Genomic DNA, 24018 nt, shown 5'->3' on the forward strand with positions numbered 1-24018 from the left:
ACATATAGCTAAATGTGGGTCCCTTCTACAATATCCCTGACAAATGGTTTAACTTGAATGTCTCTACAGAGGTAGAACTTATCAAATATCCCAAGTCAGATTGTACCACATTCAGATTGCTATTTGTAAGTGTTGTTTTTTTCTTGTCCTGAAAGCAAAATCTGCTTCTCTGTAGCTCCTACCCCTTAGTACTAGTTCTATTCTGTGGAGCCAAATAACTTATATCTAAGCCTTTTCCCACATGGTTATCCTTTTTTGGGGGGGGGCAATTGGGGTTAAGTGACTTTCCCACAGTCACACACCTAGTAAGTGTTAAGTGTCTGAGGCCGGATTTGAACTCAGGTACTCCTGACTCCAGGGCCGGTGCTCTATCCACTGTGCCATCTAGCTGCCCCAGATATCCTTTAATTACTTGAAGATGTCTACTATGGCTTCCCTAAGTCTTCTCTTCTCCAAGTTCAAACTTTCTTCAACTGATCCTCATATGGCATGATCCCTAGTCTCTTCCCTATTCTGTTCACCCTTTTCTGTACATACTTCAGTCACCATGGTACCCAGAACTAAACACAATACTCTGGATGTGGTTTGACCAGGGCAGAGTTCAGCATGCCTTTCATTTCTCTAGATCTGAATTAGGTCTTTCATCATCCAATCAATGAAGGCACTGGCTTATTTTTGGCTGCTGTGGCTCACTATAGACTCATGTGGGGCTTGGAGTCCACTAACACCCCCAGATTTTTTTCCACATGAAACATTTCTGGCCATGCCTTTCCTATCTTGTACTTACAAAGTCTTAAGGGACAAATTCAGTTCAGATCATCAACTTGAGCTTTTCATTTAAATTTTATCTTACCAAATTCAACCCAAAGTTGTAAGCTGATGAAATTTTATTGAAATCTGATTCTATTTTCCAATTTGTTAGCTCTTCCCCCATGACTCACAACATCAATAAATTTGAGAGGCATACTATCTAAGAAAATACCAAGTCATTAATAAAAATATTTTTAAACACAGGGTCAGGGACAGATCCTTTGGGAACTCTGTTAGAGAACTCCCACCCAATTGCCATTCATCCTTCCTTCACTGTTCTTTGGGACTAGTCATACTCAATACTCAAGTGGATCTCCAATGATGCAGATCAAAAGCTATGCATGCCTGCCTATCCTATGAACGCTTGGCCATAACTTCCAATAAATTCTCAGGGGATCCACCCAAATGTGTTGGTAGCCTTATATAATTTCTTCTGAAATCAAAAAGTTACCAGAGAAGCACTTTAGACAATTCATCTGTTTAATTCTCACCTTTGCCCATTTTACCTACTTACTGTACATTTTCTTGTTGACATGTTTACTAGTCTTAATTGGAGTTCCTCATTGGTAATTCACTTCAGCTTGATCACAACCACCTTGAGCCTTTCCATTTCCATTTCTCTCCCCACCTCCCCACTGGTATCAAAGTCATTTTTTAAAATTCTCTAGAGATTGTTGCATTTCATACCTCAATTATATAAAAGAATCCCAGTTGAATGCCAGTATTAAAAGAGGAGAATTTGTTTCTGGGGGAAGTTTGGGGCCATTAAAGGAATGTTGTAATTTCTTAAAGATAATAGCACTTTCTCCTCCTCTGTTCAAATCCAAGACCAAGCCAGTGTCTATCCCTATGGACAAACAAACATTGTAGATTATCTATCCAAATGTACATCCTAATCTGGGCAATAAATATTCTTCTTCAATTGTGTCTCTCTTGTATGGCTGGTCAAAATAAATATTTTTGAGTAGTTAAAGATCTCTTATAAGAGATTTTATAATGTCCTAGGACTTCATGAAACCAGCACAATGTCATCAAAAAACAGGATCATGTAGAGGACCATACCACTCACAGAAAAATCTCTTTCAGCTTGGACTCTGCACTGGACTTCTTCCAATCATAGTGGTGGCCATATTTGCCCAGAATCCTCATATTTTCTGCCTTACCTGATAGTCTAGTTATTTCAATGGCAATAAAAAATTATAATAATAAGAATTGTTAGAGGGCTTTTAAGTTTTCAAAGTTCATTATTCTATTATCTCATGTGTCTCACCATCTAGGGTGGTGGGTATTATTATCCCTTCTTTGTAGATGAAAAAACAGACTCCAAGAAAGGTTAAATGGGTTGACCAAGGCCATGCAATTTGCAAATCTCAAAGCCAGTATCAGATCCCAAGTCCTCTGCCTGTAGATATAGCACTTACCCCCTTACCATGCTACTGCTTCCATGCAACCTAGTCCAAACCTGCATAACTGTGCCAAAATCTGGCCCACTTCTTCCCATGCTGGTCCCAGAAAAGCATGAAACACTTGATCAAATAATGTTCTGAAATATCATTGTACTAGGTCTACATTATTTCTCTGCCCTCCCAAATCTAGTCAACCTATGAACAAAGAAAATGATATGCTTTAAGTACGGCCTGTTCTTGATAAGTCTAGTACTATTCTTAAAGATCAATGCTTTCCTTTTTTATATGTCCAACAGACATCCATGTAATAGAATAATCCAGAATTTTCCAGAAATCAGAGTTGACTGACTATACTTTACAAACTTCTGTATTTTGTTCTTTTTTATTTAGTAAATAGTTGCCCACTTCCAGTCCTTTATTCTTCATGGCACCTTAAAGATTTCTGACACCATTCAGCAATCATATTTTTCTGGGAGGGTTTTCATTCGGATGCAGTTTGTCTAGGGTCTGGTGACTACAACTCACAAAAACCAGCTATCTTCTCACATATCTTGTTTCAGCTTCCTGTTTGTCATTTTTGTTCTCTCAATCCTCAAAGAGCATTCACTTTGGAAGAGAAAATCTCTCTCTCTCTCTCTCTCTCTCTCTCTCTGTCTCTCTCTCTGTCTCTCTCTCTCTCTCACTTTCTCTCTGTTACTCTCACTTTCTCTCTTGCTCTCTTGCTCTCTCTCTCTCTCTTTCTCTCTCTCCCACCCTTTCTTTCTCCTCTCCTCTTCAATCTGTCCATTATCATTATCTCCTTCAAATCAACCTATAAATACACTAAAAACTCCTCAATCCTTAAAAATCCATTTTATCCACCCTGTTCCTTGATTATCTCTCTATTCCCTTTCACTGCTAAACTTCTAAAAAAAGGTAGGTGGGGTGGGTGATAAACATTCAAAACCTCTTCTCCACTTACTTCTGCATCTTCCAAAAATAATGGTCTTTAGAATAGAACTCACAGATAGTTGACATTCCTAGCAGGAAATTGGTAGTTCTGAAGTGAGAGTTGGTCTCCAAACTCAATCCCCAGAGGAAGACTGGCACGGAAGAGGCCAAGCAGGTCTGGGCCAAAGCAGTATTCCCTTTATAAAAATTCAGTTTGGTTCATTGAAGTGCTTTGTATCTTGAATCTAGACATGTGTGAGATGTATTCTGGTGGGGGTGTTGGTAGAAGTAGTAACCAAAATAACACAAAATTGTTAGTTCGGTATAAACAATATGGAAGGTCCCATCATCAAGCTTGGCGAACAGGACTTCCTTCAAGACCCAACTGAAATTCCACCTTCTTCAAGAAGCTTTTCCTGATCTCCTTTACTTCTAGAGACTTTCTTCTTTTTACTATCTACAGTGTATCCTGTAGCTTTCTGTTATATAGTTGTTGTATGTTGTCTCTCCCATTAAATTGGGAGCTTCTTGAGGGCAGGGATGGTCTTTTGCCTTTCTTAGTATCCCCTGTGCTTAACACATAATAGGCACTTACTTAATTAATACTTGTTGGCTTGACTAGACATGGGAAGCCAGTTGATCCACATTTATTAAGTTCCTACTATATGCCAGGCACTGATCTAAGTGCTGGAGTGCCACTGGATCCATGACTTCATTGGCATAAGGAGCTTCTCTCAACCAATGCCAATGTGCATCTTCTCAGAGTTTATTGTCTCTTTAGAAAGTTACCTTGAGCATCATCAAGTCTGCAGTTCCTAGAAAAACACCTTAGCATCAATTAGATTGGACAATGGCTTGGTTACCCATACTGTAAACTCTCAGTAGTGCTTACAAACAGATTAAAATTCTTTGCCTAGCAAAGATATTACTGGCAGGTGAAACTCTGGTAGAGTTGAATAATTCAATTTAATTCAACAACCGTGCATTAAATTCCTGTTCTAAGTAAGGCACTGTGGAATATGAGGGAAATATACAAAGCAAACAAATAGTCCTGGCCCTCAAAGAGCTTACATTCTTTTATACTTGCATTAAAAGTTATCAAACAGGGGGGCGGCTAGGTGGTGCAGTGGATAAAGCACCCGCCCTGGATTCAGGAGTACCTGAGTTCAAATCCGGCCTCAGACACTTGACACTTACCAGCTGCGTGACCCTAGGCAAGTCACTTAACCCCCATTGCCCCACAAAAAAAAAAAAAAAGTTATCAAACCTTTTTTAAGACCTCCAGAGGAGATCTTATAACCCCTCTAGACAGTTCAATTCAGTTGTATTATTTAATTTGAGAATTAATATGAAAATCAGGAAATAGATGTTGGGCAAATTTATCTGGATGGATATTGGAGAAGTATAGTACATAGTCCATGGCCCAAATGATTGGATGTGGGAATAGAGGTTAAGGGAAGGAATTCAGAGTCATAAGATTATACTTCTAGAGGTGAAAGGGATGTCAGAAATCACTTACTCCAACCAGTCGTTTTAAAGATGAGTAACCTGGAAGCCAAAGAGTGACTTGTCTGAGGCCACATGGGTAGTTAGAGTCAAAGGTAGGATTGAACATAGATTCTCTGGCTCCAGTCCCTTGTATCATTCTTCTGATTTTCCATCTGGGTGACTGGAAGGATGGTGTCTCATTCAGAAGAATTCAGGAAGCTAGAAGGAGGAATGGTTTTTGAGGGGACAATGATATGTTTCCACTTACAGATTCTTTCATTAAAAATTCAACAGTAGGATGTGTTTAAAAAATAAATAAATAAATGCCTGCCTGCCACTGCCTTAAACAGAATGATCAAGTTGATTTGGATAGGATTTGAAGGTAGGAAGGAGTAACTTACTCCCTGTGCCTTATTCACAAACATTCTGGCACCTGGTTCTCTAGTTATTATCTTCAGATGACCCCTTTTTTGTCCTCTCCTCCCTGGAAAATAGAACAAAGAGTACACATAACCAAGTGCCTTGTTTCTAGCCCTATATCCCACCTGACACTGCAGTTTTGCCTTTAATCCCAAACCATTTTCAGACTTAATACCATCAAACACATAAAAGTTCATCTGTGTTCATGGAGAATAGCCAACATGTTCATTTTAAAAGTACCAGGAAAAATTTGAATATTTTTATAATCTTGAATAAAGGGATTTTTAAATTCATCTTCAAACATTTCTTATGTTTTCCTCATATTAGTATTAAAGATTTCCTTTGCTTCAGTCTTTGGTGTAAAAACCAATCATTTAAAATACATGATCAAAAGTTGATATTAAAGATATGTGCTATAAACAGTGAAGCTAGCTGTCCAGATGGTATTTACTGGTTCTTAAATAAACCAATGGTTTGGATAGAAATTCCCCCAATTCAAGAGTTTCTTATGTAGTGTGAGGACCAATTTTTAATTGAGGAGTGTTAGCTAAGCAGCTTGCTGCAATATTGGGGCAAGGAAGGAGACCGGCAGCCTCCCTCAAAACAGAACAGGATTTATTTTAACAAGAACGAACTTAAAAAAAAAAACACAAACAGGATCAGTAGGATCAAGGGAAAGGAAATAAAATGGGGAAAGGGAAATTATACAACCTCAAAAGATACCACCACCCAGGAATAAACTGAGAATACGCAGCAGAACGCCTGTTGTTCCAGCATCCAGCTAGAATGACCAATTCTCCTCCCCCAATCCCAGAAAAACCCCACACCAGCCCCAGCCAATGGGATGGCCACTCTGACAGTCACATGACTGCCCTCACTAGGCTTCCAATCATTATAATTTTGCCAGGCCCATGTAGGTGTGGGCGAGTGGTGATGATGTGAGGTGCCAGCGCCATGGCAACGGCTACAACTATTGGGTGGAGCACCTGCAGTTTGTGGAGCCCCAGGCCAGTGCACACAGAGGCATAAAAACCTCAAATAACAATTAATTCTTTACAGTAGAAAAAAGAATATGGTATCAAGAAAAGATGCAAGGATAGCAGAAAAACTCTGTCCACATAAGCATATCTAGATAGATAGACAGATGTGCATGTGTGTGTGTGTGTGTGTGTGTGTATACATATATACATATGTGTGTGTGTTTATAATACCAGCTGGCTAGAGTTCCAAGCTTGGCATCAGATAGGCCTGAGATTAATCTGGCCTCAGACATTTACTAGATGTGTGACTTTGGGTGAGTCATTCATTCTCTGTTTGCCCCAGTTTCTTCCATTATGACAGCACGTATCTCTGAGGTTTGTTGTGAGGATCAAATGAAATAATATCTGTAAAAAAAAATCTTACCACAATGCCTGGCACATAGTAGACACTATATGAAGTGTCTTTTTATTACTCTTTCCCCTTCTGCCTGTGTGATCTGGGGTAGTCACCGAACCTCTCTGTCTCTATCCTAGGATACATAAAATATAATGTCTAACCTTCCTCTTGTCTCTATGGGAATCAATGAAAATGTACTGTGAAAAGAAAAGGGTATTGAGTGTTATCATACCAAGGAAAATTATATTCTTCACACCAAAATCAGATGTACTGGGATCTCTTGAGGCCCAGATAAAGCATGTTTCTTCAAGAGATTGATCCTAGTAAGCCCAGTGTTAACATCCTTCTCCTCCATACACACTCCAGAAATCACTTTGCATCTCACACACACATTTACCCCAATGCATATACAAATATGCACATGTATGGAAATATACCAATATATGGTTATATTCGCTTATCTACACATACTGATCTGTGTACATATTTTATCCCTCCCCTCCAGGAGAATGTAACCTCCACTGGGGATCCTTATCCCTTAGCACAATGCCTGGCATGTGATAGGGACATCAGACATATTTGCCAAATCAGTAATGATCAGAAATGACAATCCATGGGCTCACCAATGAATAGATTTAGTGCATAAAGGTAGCCTAGAGGCCTCATGGTGCAGGTGAAGGATCTAAAATCAAGATAGATTAAGTGTCACACCCACCATCACATAGCACTGAAGATTCTAATTCTAGCACTTTCCCCAAAGCACCACTCGGAAGCTACCCATGTGTTTGGTAGATTTCAGGAGATTTAGGTTTTGTCACCCAGACTATAGCCAAATTCATGTGGAATCACTGAATGTGCAAACTGGGAGGAACTTTAAAGATCAACCAGCCCAACAGATTTATTTATTAGTAGAAGATATTCAACCTCAGAGATATCAGGTGACTTGTTTCAGGTCACATGCTAATGAGTTGTAGATCAAGAACAAGAACCCCCGGCTACTGATTCCCCAGCTATTCTTCATTTCACTTACACCATGCCCAACAAGGCATGCTATACAATGCTCTGGTGAAATACCTCAAACCTTCCACTGTCCTTGTGGTCACCAATAACCCAGTAACTGGAACCATGAAATTGGCAGTTATGAAGATAGCTGTGTATAAATGAAGAATGAGTTCAACAGTATGAATAAGAAGTATGTCATAAGCATTTGTCTTCTGTTGTGCCCCTTGACTCAAGTCCTAAGCCCAAATTGAACTGGGGAGATAGAAATATCTCAAAATGTCAGAAGAACTTATGATAGTGTGTGGCTCATTGCAGGCTCCTATAACCTTGACAGATGCCCTGGTCTGCTGACCATGATCTTGGCATTTCCCAGGGCACCCTCTGTTTCCCCGAGTGAAATTGTATCTATCACTTGTGTTAGAGCTAGAAAAGTGTGGCAAATGGATAAGCCTAACCACACAGTCTTCCCCAGCTATAGAAACAGCATGCTATGGTAGAAAGATGCTTGGATTCAGTCAGAGAACCTATGTTTCAATCCTGATTGCCTCTGAGACTTATCATCTGTGACCCTGGACAATTCATTTGACCTCTGGACCTCAACTTCTTCATCTGTAGATTATTGGTCTTCCATGTGGGGCTCCAGCATAACCACAAGTGGTGCATCATCACCCAGTGTGAATTTTGGAGCACTGTCCATGATAGCTAGTAATGACATTCGCTTCCAACATAACCATACTATCTTTACCTCTTATCTCCCAATACTATCCTTATCTACTCCCTCTCTGTGCTGCACCATCATCATTTCATGTCAATGAGTCAATCCATCAACAAGCATTTATTAACTGCTTGCTATGTGTCAGACACTGCTATAGGCAATAGCTTTCAGGTAAATATGATTTTACCCATGCTACATCCAAATCCATGTACAATCTTTGAGTGTGAGAAATAGAATGAACTTTAGTGGTCCTGTAGTCCAACTAGCTCATTTTCAAAAGGAAGCAACTGACTTGCCCAAGGTCACATTATCATTCAGTTTTCCTCTTCTATCCCCAGTGTAGCCCTCAGTACAATTATAACCTAAGCTCAAATATATCAGCAGCTGCTCTGGTGCCATGAGAAAATCCTACCACAACCCTGGACCAGAGATTACTTTGTGGCTACAACAGGTACCACTCTGTTGACACTATCCTGATTGGCTCTGGGCAGTGAGTGTGGCCAGGTAGCAAACCCCCCACACTCACTTCCTTTTCATTTTTGGTAGAATGGAATAAGTGATACCCACTCAGCAGGCCTGGATGCATTGCTATTTACACAGCAGATTTTATTACCCACCCTTCTTCCAAATTCCTTTATTACAGACGAGGGCCACCCACCACATTTCAAGTTACCCAAGTTCACAACTTTGGTGTCACGCTTAACTCCTTAGTCTCACTCACCCCACATAACCAATCAGTTGTCAAATCTTATCATTTCTAGCTCCACAATATCCCCTTTTCTCCAACCACAGAGCCACCAATATAGTTCAAACCCTCATCATCTCTTGCCTGGGCTATTGTAATAGCCTCCTCATTGATTGCCCTGCCTCAAATCTCTCCCTGTTCTAATCCATTGTGGCATTTTAAAAGTTTGAGAGACATAATTTCTGGGTAATTAATTATTTTATTAATAATGCTAGCACTTGATTAATAAAAGAGGTCAGTGACACTCTTGAATGCCAAAGACAAATCATGGTGGTGGTCTCACAGTTTATATGCCCTTGGGAAAAGGGGTGTTCCTGAAGGTGACAATCAACTCTGATTGGTTAACAATGAGAAGAATGAATATTACTGTGAGAGATGCAACCTTTCTAATGGAGGACTAGGGATGTATTTCTAAGTTGTCCAGCTTTGGGCAATCTAATCAAAGAATTTACCCCCACCTAAATCTGAGTAGAACACAATGGGCTTCCCCACCTAGGTGGGGTTGGAAAAAAGTTTATTTAGAAAGTTAACCCAATCTCATTATCAGCAATATCCTTCAGAGAATGAACAATCTAGAGGCTTCTGAAAAATCCTAGTTCTATTTCAGTTATTGATTATTAATATTATTTCTCTCACCATTCACCACAGAGTTGGTGTGATTTTCTTAAATAGGTTTGACTAGATAACTCCCCTACTCAATAAATCCCAGTGGTTTCCTGCTTACTATAAGATCAAATATTATTTTTATCTTCTTTATTTCTATTTTGTGTAAGGTTTGTACTTGACATAATTATTGGTGTGTACAACTTCAAAACAAGCATATTTATATATGTATATGTTTACATATATGCATACACATATATAGGGGCCTATCCCTATTTTTTTTTCTTTTACTGACTGGCATGCATAATCAAAAATTTTTGGAGAACACTGAACTGGATGAGTTCTAAATTTCCTTTTCTCTCTAAATTTATGATCTAATTTTTAGCACAGACTTTGATAAAGAAATCAATACAAAGTATCCAAAGTCCCTTCTTAAACATATAATGGCAACGTAGACAAACCTATGCCAAGTCCTTTACCTCAGACCAACATAAATATCCTATAGAATTCACTTGGTTTAAGAAGCTAATTGATGTGAAGCAAACTTGCTGACCCTTAGGGATTCTTTTAAGGAGTATAAAGCATTTTGCATGCATTATCTCATTTGAGTCTGGCCTTAATCCTGTGTTGTAGGTGTTACTATCATTCCCATTTTACAAATGAGGAAACTGAAGCTCCAAGAGTGGTTTGCCCAAGTTTACACAACTATCAGTAGCCTGAGGCAGTATTTGAACCCAGATCTTCCTAACTCCAATTTCAATACTCTAACCATTTAATCTCACTGCCTTTCAGTTACAGATATAGAGATCTCCTAGATATAGATCCTAAGGTGTCTCATATACATAGATATAGATATAGATATAGATAGATAGACAGATGTATATAGATCTTAAAATCGATAGATAGATAGATATTGATGCTAAGGTCCACAGAAGGCTGTGATGCCTTCTGAGCCACTGTCCAATATATATCACCTGTGCCCATGAGATCTAACAGGTCTCTAGCTAGGGGTAAGACTGGCAGCTTTTCTTTTCATCCTATCTTGGTGGAAATGCTCAGGGAGAAAGGAAAAACAATTTTCCTGGGGAGTGTTGTGTCCTTTTCAATGATACATTTCATGATGTGTCCAAAAGTGTCCCAACTCTAGGCAACAATACATCACAGTGGTAGAAATGAGCAGGACAGCTACCCTAATTGAAGAGTGATTGGCCCCCAAACAATAAGGAATGGCCGGAGGTAGTTTTCTTTGAAAGCTTTTGTATGCACTTGTATCATTTATATTCCATAAAGTAACATAAATAACCAGCCTTTTTGTTAAGACCAATTTTAATTTGATGTTTTGCAAAGTTGAGATGGAGGATAAAAACTCCATTTTTATTGTTGTCAATGCCGCTATGTCCTCAAAAATGTGTTTGTAATGGGCATGCCATTTGAAACCCCCCCCCCACTCACAGTCTCAGCTGACAGCACATATTTCTTTCCCTAGCTGAAGAAGAACCCATGGCAGAAAGATGGTTTTGTTTTCATTTCCAGAATCAGCTTTATGAACTCTTTTTATGATGGCATTACAAGCTGTCTGATTTCTGGGAGGGAAGATAATTCTTTGGGCCTCTCCAAAATTTTGCTATTGCATCGTGTCTGGCTGGCATTAACAAGGCTTAGAGAGGCAGAGCTGTGGATAATAATGAGGGCACCCTGTGGGACATCAAGCCTTAGGGACAAGAGGTGTTTTGCCTACTGTGCTCAAACACACCCCCACCCCCCATCCCGCCCCATGGAAGGGTTGAGAAGAGAAGCTTCTGGGTTTTGGGTTTCTTGAGTCTGGCTGACTGGGAAGAGCCCACTCTACAGAAAGAGATGTGTGTTTTTTCATTCATTCCTGTGGCAACCACTTACAGCAAGGAGTAAATCTATAGAGTACCATCTATCAGTTCTCCAAAGAGAACCATGGAGCTCTTTGGGGTTTTGCCATCATTATGAGCTGAAGACAGGAGAGGGAGCATAATAGTCTATCTCCCTAATGAAACTGTCTGTGCCCCAACCAATCTTCCCACTGTTCAGGATTAGCTTCTTTAGTAGCAAACTTTTACTGCTTGGAAGATGTTCAAGAAGCATGGATCCTTTGTGACCATTGAAGTAATCAGCCTCACTCTGCCTCATATCTAGGAAGAGAAGACAATGTTAAGAAAGACAGGGATAGTATTTAGAGACCATGCTGCCATCCCCACATGGCTGTTCCTGCTCCAGGTTGTACTGGGGCTCTTTCTCCAGATACCTGAGAAGCATATTTCATTGGAATTCTTTCCCATGGTCAGGCAAAGAGTAGAAACGGCTTTTAAACCTAGGCAAAGCCAACCTAGTGACCATGTTCCAGTCCCCAATAGTATTTGGTCGGCTTTGTGGAGGTAAGAAAGTCTCTAGATTGAATCTGAGCACACTGATCTAGGAGGCACAGGGGTCAGGAGAAAGAGCCCTGAACTTTGAGTCAGAGGACATGGGTTCATATGCTTCCTTTGTGATTTACAGCTTCCGTGTTGTTGGGCAAGTAATTTCACCTTCACGGACTTCAGTTTCTTCTCAGCTTGGCACAAGGTAGAAAGTGCATATGTCTTGAACTAAAGGACAAGGATTCAAATCTATCTTTGCCATGTACTACCTTGCAACACTGGAATTCACTTAAATTCTCTGGACCCATTTCCTCATCTGAATATGAAGAGGGTTGGACTTCTAAGTCCCTCCTAGCTTTTTGTTCATGATCCTATGATCAGTTTAATAAAGACTTGGGAATGGATGACCTTTGAGGCACCTTTCAGCCTTCTATCCTTGCTTGATCCTTTGGAGAGAAGTTTCTTAGTAAAGTTACTCCCCATCTATTCTCTCACAGTGACTCATGATTAGTTTCTGTCAAAGCAACTTCTTTCCTTGTTGGCAAGTACATCATGGTCCTCTCCATACAGACTCCCACCAACCTCCACACATGTTTGTATACTCAAGTAATGCCTCAGCCAAATGTGTTTTTTATCAAGTAGTTTCAGAAAGGAATTGGTCCCAGCATCACTGTGTGGCTTCTGAAAGCCACAGAGTCATTTATGCTGAGAGCAAGAACGCCATATTCTTTTCCCAGGCACCTATTGATCAGCCTCCACTCACCATTTCCTCCCCATAGCTTTAAATTTAACCTACCCTTAATGCATTGGATTTAAGTGAGGGAGGGCTGTGCAAAATCCCAGCCTCACTCTTTCCTCTGGAGTCATCTGGTTCCAGTAGCAATTTATAGATCAGGATGGCCATCTCCAGTCATTCTGATCTAAATCCTGCCACTGGACCCAGATGACTCTAGAGGAGAGAGTGAAGCTGGTGACTTTACACAGACTTCCCTCACTTAAATCTAATTCACTTGCAAGTCATGTAATCACCTTCCTGATGCCATGGTCCTTTTCCAGAAGGAAGGACAAACAATGGATGAATGAAGGATCCTTAATGTAGCCCTTTGACATGAGCTCTCCTATTTACTGCTTGGATAATTATGTAACCTCTGAGCTTCAGTTTCATCATTGTTAAAATGATGGAGTTGGACTAGAATGTCCATTAATACCTTTAAACTCTACTCCTGTTATCAAAGTATATTGAGGTATTCACATCCAGTGCTCTTGAAAAAAGCATGGAGGGTCGATTGCTTTGAATTTTAGAGAGGTGATGTTAGAGATGAAGCTCTGTCAGGCTTTCTTCAGAGGCCTTATAATAATGGTAGAGGCACCTAATACTGGAAGAATGATCCTCAGCAAAAGCTAAGGTACTGATGTGGAATAGAATTTGGGGTCAAATTAATCATGAGTTGTCCCAAAAGAATTACAAGACTCAATGACGCAGTTTCCCAAGTTTTATTGCAATACTGGGAGTGACCACAGGGAGAGAACCAGAATAGTAGAAAGGTATCTCTTGAATAAGGAAAGGAAAGACATTTATATTTATAGTATGGATAAATTGATTATCAGTCTCATTATAATAATCTCCACCTTAGGGATGTACAGGGGAGGGCCTGTCCTAATTTGGAGTTCCTGGAGTCCTAAGTCAACCCCCGAGGTGGGGACCTTTTTCTGTGGAGGTGTGTTTTGGGGGTTTACCCGTCATAAGGTGAAACTGGGCACAGATTTGGCCTTTTCTGCACGTCTCTGGTTCCCACTTAGTTTCAAAACATCTGCATTTATCATTTATTCCTAGTTTGAGTGTCTATAGCCTGTCAATGTATCATTGTTATAGTCTTAGACTTTCATCTAGCTCCCTGTGTTTCCATTATGGGTACTGATTACTGTGGGTAAGAGAACTTAGCATCCTGACTTGTAAGTTATCCATTAACTGGGGTCTGAATCCCTTTTAGAACTCATATCTGAATTAGAGCTTGAGTCTTAGGCTTTTCTATTAAGCCCCTTTTGTCTCCTACATCGGTACCAAATTTAGCCATTGCACAGAAGGCAGCTAGCTGAAACAGTGGATAGAGCACTGGGCCTGGAGTCAGGAAGATGTGAGTTCAAATCTGGCTACAGAGATATTTCCTGTTTGTGTGACCCTGGCCAAATCACTTAACCTCTGTCTACCTCATTGTCCTAAATTGAAAAGTACTATCACATACCTTGCAGGGCTACAGTGAGGATCAAATGAGATAATATATGGTGGGATAAAAGTTACAAATATTTAATAACTCCTTTATATTTTGTTTTTAATTTACAATAATATAATATCATATATAATATTTATAGGAAATTAATTTTCATTATGTTTGAAAAGTCAAATCTCATGAATAGCAAAAATAAAGAAAAATAATTTTCAAAAAGTTATAAAAACATTAGACCACTTTGTGACTTTTGGCCCACCCTGTACTTGTAAAGTACTTAGTAGCACATAGTAGGCATATAGTAGGTACTTACTAAATGCTTCTTCCCTTGCCTTCCAAAGTTCTTCAGAAAAGGGAAACAGATGCACTCACATATACACAATTGCCTTGGTCACCTTCCCAGGGATTGACCTCAACAATAAATTTACACAGCGACAATCCCATATCAGAAGAATATCTCAGGGATCCTTCCAAGGCACCGTGGAGAATCTGCTTTGAGTAGTCTTCCAAAGGAAACCAGAGAAGATAGGAAGGTCCACAATACTGACCTGTACATAGTCAAAAAAAAGGAGAAATCTGAACTCCTCTTCTTTAGATTTTCTCCTTCACCTACCTCCCACACATCCACAACACAGCTACCCCCCTAGCAAATTCAGCATTGTCAGGCTCTTTCACCTCTGTCCAAAGTTCTGAAAAACATCATTTAACGAAAGTTATTCAATTAATTTCAACAAACATGTATTATCCATTACTTTGTGCAATACACTATGCCACGTTGTTTATGCAGATTTTTAAAATGAGGATCTGAGATAGGCAATACATAGTATATAAAAATGCAAATGGCATGAATAGACTGCATTGGCATTCTAGCTAAAATCTTGTACTGAGAAAGGGAAGGAAAAAATAAAAGATGTGACCTGACTCTAATTAAAAATGGTTTCATCTACATCTGTGAAAAATGATGATCAATTTATATATCACTTCATTAATTTTCCCAATATTTCTTGAAAATGGTGACAATTCTTCATAGGAATAGCTATAGGCTAAGTTTGAAACTTCTCAAATCAGTTCCTTTTGAATTATTCATAGGAGGAAATCACTCTAGATAACCAGGGAAAGGGGGAAAAAACCAATCTCATGGTTTCCATAAGTCAAAAATAACTGAATCGATTATTTTTTTAAATTGAAATGAAATCACACTCGAAAAATATTTCTGATGTTTCTTTCTGATGATTTTCAAGTGGGAGGGGGAACCTCAGAACACAGAGGAACTATGATGAAATTCAGTGATTCCTTCAATAAATATTTAAATGCCTCCTCTATGAAAGGCACTGTTATAGGAGCTGATAGGAACACAAAGGTTTCTATAATAAGGTGTGTTGCATGCCTTCCAGAAACTTTAAAATCTTGTCTGGGACTTGAAATGCACACAAATAATTACAACGCATATTAGAACAGAAAAAGCCTTCAAAACATGCCATAAAAATAACTGACATTTATGTGGTGCTATATACAGGGTCTTCCAAAAATGTTAATGTAGTTTTAAGCTGCTAAAGTTTTAATGTAAGTTTTAGTGTAGTTTTAAGCTGTGAATGCTTTGGTATAAGCTTTCACAGCTCAAAACAGTGCTAAGATTTTGGGAATATCCTGTATATAACATTTGATCCTTACACCAACCCTTTCAGATAAGTACTGGATTATTAGACCCATTTTACATTTGGGAAAAGTGAGGTCGAGATAACTTAAAGAGTATTCCCCAAATTCAGTTCCAAGGCTAGTGGGTTTCCAAAGCAAGATTTGAACTTGCTCTTCCTAATGTCCACTGCAATTCTCTATCCCCTACCGAAGATCATCCCAATAAATGGCTATGTTAGTTCAGGCAATGGAGGAGTCACTTCTGACTGGGGAAAACTTGGAAGGTTCCATGGAAGAGCTAGGTCTTAAAAATGGATAGGATTTGGACAGGTGGATTTAAGGAAGGGAAGAGTATCCTAGATAAAGAAACTAGAGATAAAACAGTGAAAGAAGAATGTTTGGAGAACCTAAATGTTGGGTTTCTTCTTAGTTACTATGTCTTTAGTATTGTCCTCATTTCCTTGTTTTTGTTTGTCCTTTGTTTTCAATGAGGAGCATGATAGAAGTCATGACTTGCAATGAATTGGATTAAAGTGAGGAAGGGCTGTGAAAAGTCACTCGCTCCTCCAGAGCCATCTGGGTCCAGTGGCAAGATATATTATCAGGACATCTGGAGATGGTTCCCAGATGTTTAAGCCAATTGGGATTAAGTGACTTGCTCAAGGGTCACACAGCTAGCAAGTGTCTGAAACCAGATATGAACTCAGGTCCTCCCAACTTCAGGGACAGTGATCTATCCGTAGCACCATCTAGATCCCCCACTGATTTCCTTGGGAGACAGGTATATCAGTCTATTCAGTTGATTTCATACAGTGCTCAATTTATTGCTACCAAGAGACACAGTGACAAGGAGTTAGAGCAATGGAATTAGATTCAGGAAAACCTGTGTTCAAATCCTGCCTCAGATACTAGCTTTGTGTTCCTGGGCCAATCACTTCACTTCTCTCTGTGCCTGCTCTGTATCTGTAAAATGATGGCTTTAGTTTCAAAAGTTCTTTCAGGTCTAAATCTAAATCTGTTATCTATGATAGTTTAATCCCAATTCTTATAGGCATTAGGTTGTCCTTTATTGATAGGACATGATCTCTCCAGGTTAAAGACAAGTCATGGTTTACTACACCCCTCCCCAATTAACACTTTCTTTCTATTTCAAGGAGCGCAAGTTTCCCAAATTTGTGTCCAAAGAAATGGAGAATATGTACATTGAAGAATTGAAATCATCAGTCAACTTGCTAATGGCAAATTTGGAGAGCATGCCAGTGTCAAAAGGCGGTGAATTCAAGCTTCAGAAACTGAAACGAAGCCATAACACATCCATCATTGACATGGGAGAAGAGAACGAAAACCAGCTCTCCAAATCTGATGTTGTTCTGTCCTTCTCTCTGGAGGTGAGAATCCCCCAAATGTAAGGTCTGGATGACAGTATGAAGACCAGTGTGACTGAAATTCAGAACAAGGGATATCTTTTATATGTGCTTTTAAAATAGGAACTAGATGGAGCACAGATCAAGCAAAATGAAATTATTTTCTTAAGGCTAGAAGGGAGCGCATTTGAAAAGAATTTTTAAAAAATTTTACTATTTTTTGTTTTTGTTATCACCCTCATTTCTGAATATATCCCTTCACCTGCCCCCACTCAACAAGTCATCTCTTAGAACAACCCCCCAAAACAAATAGAAAAAGAAAAAAGAAAAAAAAAGCAGTTCAGCAAAACCAACCTACACACCAACTAAATATGATGATGTATGTGATATTCCATACTCGTAGTTCTCTACTTCTGCAAAAAAATAAGGGAGGTACGTATTTTTCAAATTTTCTTCATGGCCAACCTTTTTGGTCACTATAATTACACAATGCACACAATTATTTGAAGGATGCCCTATTAAAGCCCATCAGTTGGGATTGGAGGAATTAATTCTAAAGTAGTGAGAAAAATCTTTGTAAAATTCCTGAGTCATTAAATACATTTGACACCATAGTAATATAATTTCCAAGCATAATGGAAGTAATTCATAGTCTTTTTGTGAACAATAAGCATAGAATTTCCTACTTAAGGTTTCTATTCTATTTTCCACAGGACGTAATTGACTTCAACTAAGCTAGCCATTGTTTCCTGAATTTCAAGATCAGAAATAAGAAAATATTGTGTATGTTTTCAAAAATGCCAGTGTTCAGGGAAGCTAGGTGGTGCAGTGGATAAAGCACTGGCCCTGGATTCAGGAGGATCCGAGTTCAAATCCGGCCTCAGACACTTGACACTTACTAGCTCTGTGACCCTGGGCAAGTCACCCATTGCCTGCCCCCCCCCCCAAAAAAAAGCCAGTGTTCAATGCCTTGATCACTTATTGTTTTGATTGTTTTTCCTTCATTTAATCATGTTCCCTTTGAGAGGTAGGTATATGAGAAAAGTTGTTTTAATCCCACTTCTGCTACGTACTTCATGTGTGACTCTAGGAAAATCCTTTGGCTTCTCTCATCCTCAGTTTATTCATCTGCAAAATGAGAATAATAGCATCTACAACAGGTCCATAGTAGAACTGTTATGTGAGCACATATTTAAAGCACTTCACAAACCATAAATCACTATATAAATGTCATGATTATTAAATGCCATTGTTGAATTGGTTTTTATCCCATCTAAATGATTAAGGATTTAAACTGCATTGGGAAGAAAGGATCAAGAATGCTGTTGTAACAATTACCACATGTCTAATGAAGAATTTTAAAGGACAATTTTTTTGGAATGGCCATAAGTCATGCTGTGAATTAACCATGGGAAACATATTTTCTGTATCCAGACAGAATAAGCTTAGTAACATTACAGAATGTTTTCAAAATGCATTTTGCAGTCAGAGGATAAAGGGTTGAATTAAATGTAGAGCACTTGGTGTGTGAAAATCAACAGTCTAATTTCACAGAAACCTTCCTTTTTTTATATGCCACTGCCTGGGTTCTTCTTAGGTGTCTTTGCATTTGATTATTACCAATGAAAGGTGACATTTCATCCCTCATTGCCTCCTGCATTCCTGTAGGAAAAATATTGGCTTATTGGTTTTCATAAAGCTTTTCCATTTTCATTTTCCTAACCCCTTCTTTCTCTACAGTTACTGATTTTATCAGCTCCAGTTCATGCTTGTTTGGAATTTAGACGAGTGTTAGTCCAACAGCTATCCCATTTGGGTATGATTATAACAGCCTTTTAACTTGTAAGTACAAGTACACAAATCCCCCAGGGGTCACCCACAACTTTTTAATTAGAAGAGTATCAAATAGCACATCATACAGATACTGTCTCCAAGAGTGTCTATGTACCTCTGTGACTGGGGTGGGGGAGAGAATTCATAGAATCATGAGAGGACTTTTATGAACTCATTCAAAGTAAATCAAAGAAAAGAATAAACACAATGACTATAACAGTACCAATAGAATACCAATGAAAATGAACACTGTAGGTTGTAAACTATATATAAAATGTACATAAAGTATATAATACATGATATATATTATATATTGTGCATATTGCATATAAGTATTTTATAAAGGTTAAAATGACAGAAATGTGAAATGTTCTACCCCCCAAAACATGCACAATAACAAAGTCTGACCCAAAGTAGAGAAGGAAAAAAAATGCATCTGCAGAGGTGATGGACTATGGGTATGAAATATTTCATATACATCAAAGCCAGTTGATAAGTTAGCTTTCCTGAATCATACATTTTTCTCTTTATTTAAACTTTCTTAGAAGGCATGGCTTTCTGGATTTGAGGGGAGTAGGATATACTGAGAGATGAATGTAATATAAAAACATTAGATTCTGATAATTCTATAGCAATAGGCATGTTACATTGCACTTGAGAAATAGAGGGAGGATTGGCCTTGGTTCCTTTGCTCCCTAACCAACAAGATTCCTTTAACAGTTGGTGAAGGGCTTTGAGATATGTGTTATTTGGGGATCACTTGAAGAAACTTGGAATGTTTAGTATGGTAGAAAAAAGATTGAGTATGGGAGAGGTCAAGAAAAGACAGACTTTCAAATATTTGAAATCAGCTCTCCCTGGAAGAGAGACTTGACTTTTATTCTTGGCCCTAGATGGCAGAATGGGAGTCAGTCAAATTTTCCAAGACACAAATGTAAGCTTGCTGAAAGGAAAAACCTCTTTCCATATAAAGCTGTCCAAGAAAAGCATTGACTTCTTTTCCTTAGTGTTCTTCAAGTGAAGGTTAGATGGTCACTTGCTGAAGGAAGTATAGGGTGAGGGTGGATTCTCACTCATATGTGGATTGAAAAAAATGGCCATATAAGCCCTTTCCAATCCAAAGATTCTGAGAGAGCACCAATCTGTTCTCAATGACTTTGATTCACTATACCAGGAATGACAGGGTGCTGACCTTTCTAGTTTGATTGCTGAGCCACTGGTAGTGAGTTATCTTGGAGGATAAGAGAGATGCCTCGGTACTAGAGGTGTCAAATGTCTATGTCTAACAAAAAAAAGAAGGCTGCTGCTTTGATCTATACACCAGTGAACTTGGCTTGGGTTCTTGGCAAAATTCTACTATGAATTATTTAAAAGATTTATCAGCCCTGGGGAAGGGAAGCAGGGATTGCTAAGAATCATTGTGGGTTCATTAAGAACAGGTCATACCAAATGAAAGTCATTTTTATTTTTGACAGAGTTGCTATACAGTTACATTGGAGATTTGCTATAGATAGTATGTATTTGAGTTTCAACAAACCATTTGACAAAGGCATGTTATCTTCTTGGACAAGATGGAGTGATGTGGAATCTGGCTGGAGTCAAATGCATTCAAAAGTGGTTAGATGTCAAGATCAAAGAGGAGAGACTAATGAAGTGATGTCAACTTAGATGAAGGTCTCTAATGCTGTGCCTCAGGCATCTATTCTTATCACTGTCTTGTTCAGTCGTTTTGTTTTGTTTTTTATCAATGACTTAGATGAAGGTATATAAATGGCATACCAATCAAATTGGGAGATGATGTAAATCTGAGACAGGAGGGATTCTTAACATATTGGTTGTCTGAATTGCAGCCCCAAAATGTCTCAAGAGGCTAAAACAAAAGGTCAAAACTAGTAAGGCAAAATGGAATTAGATAGATAGAGAAAATCAACTGGAAGATTTATAATGAGACTCTAATTCATTTGAATAAGTCCAGAGGATTTTACAGGGGCACCACCTTGTTATGAGTAAACAGCATCATATAACTGGCTAAAATGCTAATGCAAATGTAAACTGTATTAACTAAATTTTAATGTGGAGAACAAAGGAGGATGTCACCCTTCAGTATTCTCTCACGAATAGATTACATCTAGAGTAACACTTGCAGTTCTAGGCACCACATTTTAAGGACATTAACATGCCGAAATATGTCAAGAGGTAGGCAACCAGGATGGAGAGGGGACTAGATGCCATTTGATGTCAGGATCAGGTGAATGAACTGGGACACTTTAGCCCAGAGAAGGGAATATTTGGGAGTAGAGGAGAGATAGGGTATACAAATGTTGCCTTTCAAATATAGAAAATGAATTATACTTTTTTCTGTTAGGACCAATAGGGCAAGAGGAAGAAAACCATGCAGAAGTTACAGAGAAGATGGTTTCAGCTTAACACAAAGAAAAGCTTTGTAGGAATTAGAACTGCCCACATTTTATCTGTTTTTTCATGGATTCATGGAAAAGCAATACTGTTCCACAGCCCACTGATCATTAATAGGTTACTGATGATATGTAGACTCCAAGTAGGACATACAGCTAACAGAGAGAGCCATGGAGAAGTGGCTGAGCTGGTTCACTGCATCTTTGGACTGAGAATGGGAGACAAGTCATGTGTATCAAGTGAAAAATGCCTCCTGTGGAGATCGTGAGATCCTCAACTCTCTGCCTATGAAACAAAGCAGGTCTAATCTCCTTTCCATATGACAGCCCTCTCGAACATTCTTAAAAATAGATATCCTAAATGAACTTCCTAAGACTTCCCTTTAGGCTACATATCCCCAGTTCCACCAAAACTGATCCTCACATAATGTGGAAAATTTGACTCTTCTCTATTTGGCTTTCCCTGCTCTGGATGTTCACCAGCCTATGGTGCCCAGGACAGAAGACAGTAGCCAGATGTGGCCATTTTGTTGACCTTTCTGTCACAATTGTATCCCATCACTTTCATAGATCACGGTTTATTCAACAATTCCCCAGTTGATAGACAACCACTTTGTTTCTGGGTTTTTCTTGTTCTAAAGAATATTGCTATGAATCCTTTTTCATGTGTAGAATTCTTTGTTCTGGCATTGACTTCATTAAGGTATATCCTTATCAGTGGGATCTCTAGGTCAAAGGGTGTAAATGGTTTAGTGATTTCTCTCATTTCATACCAATTTTTTAAATCTAGAATGACTGTACAAATTAGTCATTAGTCATTCATTCCAATAAAACTTCGAACATGAACAATTGTTTTGTCATCTTTGTCAGTTTGATTGGCCAGCTCTTTTTAAAGAAACTGTTCTCATTAATCTCTGTCCTTATCCCACAGTAGATGCAGGCACTCATATTTGAGAAGACAATAGTGAATTCTAGGTGTAATTTGTTTTGTTGTTTTTCTTTTCCCTCTATAGGTTGTGATCATGGAAGTTCAAGGCCTAAAGTCTTTGGCCCCCAACCGCATTGTGTATTGTACCATGGAGGTAGAAGGAGGAGAAAAACTCCAGACAGATCAAGCTGAAGCTTCTAAGCCAACGTAAGTTGTATGCTCTGTGGTTTCCCTGCCTGGGTGCTCTGGGGATAGGTTATTTCTTGGTGGGCTATGCTGGACTACCATGCCAGCCTCTACACATTATGTCTCTTAAGGAATTCTTTCCAAAGATCATTTCTTGACTATATCGCTTTTCATCTAGAATCTATGGACAAAATATCTCCTCTCTCAAGGCAAAGAAGACTAAATAGGGAATTCAGCAGCAATATTGCCAGCAACTCTATAAGGAAGGGCAACTCTTTCTAAATGGAATACTTTCTTTAAACATCTTAGGAACTGTCTGGTGCCACTTTCTTTCCTAAATGTAGCTCATGGAAAAAATGTGACACATTTAAGTTTAAATTGTAGATGTTCAATTTACAATTTAAATTTACAATTGTGGTTATTGAATAGTGCATGTGTTAAAAAAAACAATGTAAGGAATATAGATAAGGTATTTACCTCTATATGTTATGTACAGAAACATGAATAAATGGGTCACTCAGTCAAAAAGCATTTAAGTGCTTGAAATGTGCCAGGCACTGAGTTCATCTCTGGGGATACAAAGAATGGCAAAAACACAACCTAAAGTAGATCATATTTTAATGGGGGGAGACAACATATAAATAGCTAGGCACATGCAAGATATGTAGAAAATATACATCCACTTACATCTCATCCAGTGATCCTGGCCTTCCTGATCTTCCTTGCATACAACACTCCAACTTCCTACTCTGAGAATTTTATCTATGCACCTGAGCCTAGAATTCCCTCCCTATTTGTCTCTGCCTTCTGACTTCCCTGGCCACATTCTACAAGAAGACTTTCCTAGTCCTCCTTCATATTAGTCCTTTCCCACTAAGTCTCCAGTTTATCTTGTGTATATGTAATTTTTACATTGCTTTGTGCGTGTGTCTTCTCCCATTAGAGTGGAGACTTCTTGAAGTCAGGGATGGTTTTTGCCTTTCTTTGTATCCAGAGTTTAGCATGATACCTCCCACATAACAGGCACTTAATACTTTTTTTACTTGAATTGTTGACAAAATTGATGGAAATCTTAGAAGAGAAGGCACAAGCACCAGGAAGGACTGGGAAAGACTTCCTATGCAGAAGATAGAATTGGAAATCTTCAAGGAAGCCAGGGAAGCTAGGAATTGAAGAGAAGGTGGGAAGTGCATTGCAATAATAGGGGAACAGCTGCTAAAAAGGCAGACTTATGGTTGAAGGTTTTGTATTCTGAGCAAAATACATTTGTTTTAGGACATTAATTCAACCATATCTTAAACACATGTCATGTGCTGGAGTCCTAGGTGTTGTAGCTACAAAATCAAGATGGAAAATGGTCACTGTCCTCAACTTTTGACTGGAAAGAGAGCCTACACTTAGAAAAATAATGAAAAGATGAGAGAGCACAAACATCTTTTTTTTGGGGGGGGGCAATCCATCAACAATAATTTCTTCAATACTTACTATTTGCCAGGCACTGTGCTAAGACCTGGGGAGCTCTTGCCCAAAGGAGGAAGGTAAAGGTTTGC

At 38.8% G+C, this 24018-nt stretch overlaps 1 protein-coding gene across 24 annotated transcripts in view; it reads left to right on the forward strand.

Moving 5' to 3' along the window:
- Positions 1-24018, forward strand: part of CADPS (calcium dependent secretion activator) — a 555724-nt gene that overhangs the window by 222710 nt on the left and 308996 nt on the right. For all 24 annotated transcript variants that reach the window (XM_043978805.1, XM_043978803.1, XM_043978804.1 and 21 more), the window contains exons 5-6: positions 16898-17131; positions 22368-22489. In XM_043978805.1, the coding sequence (XP_043834740.1) occupies positions 16898-17131; positions 22368-22489 (356 nt within the window). The remainder of the gene's footprint in view (positions 1-16897; positions 17132-22367; positions 22490-24018) is intronic.

The sequence above is a fragment of the Dromiciops gliroides genome, chromosome 1, assembly GCF_019393635.1.
Source record: "Dromiciops gliroides isolate mDroGli1 chromosome 1, mDroGli1.pri, whole genome shotgun sequence".
NCBI classification, from domain to species: domain Eukaryota; kingdom Metazoa; phylum Chordata; class Mammalia; order Microbiotheria; family Microbiotheriidae; genus Dromiciops; species Dromiciops gliroides.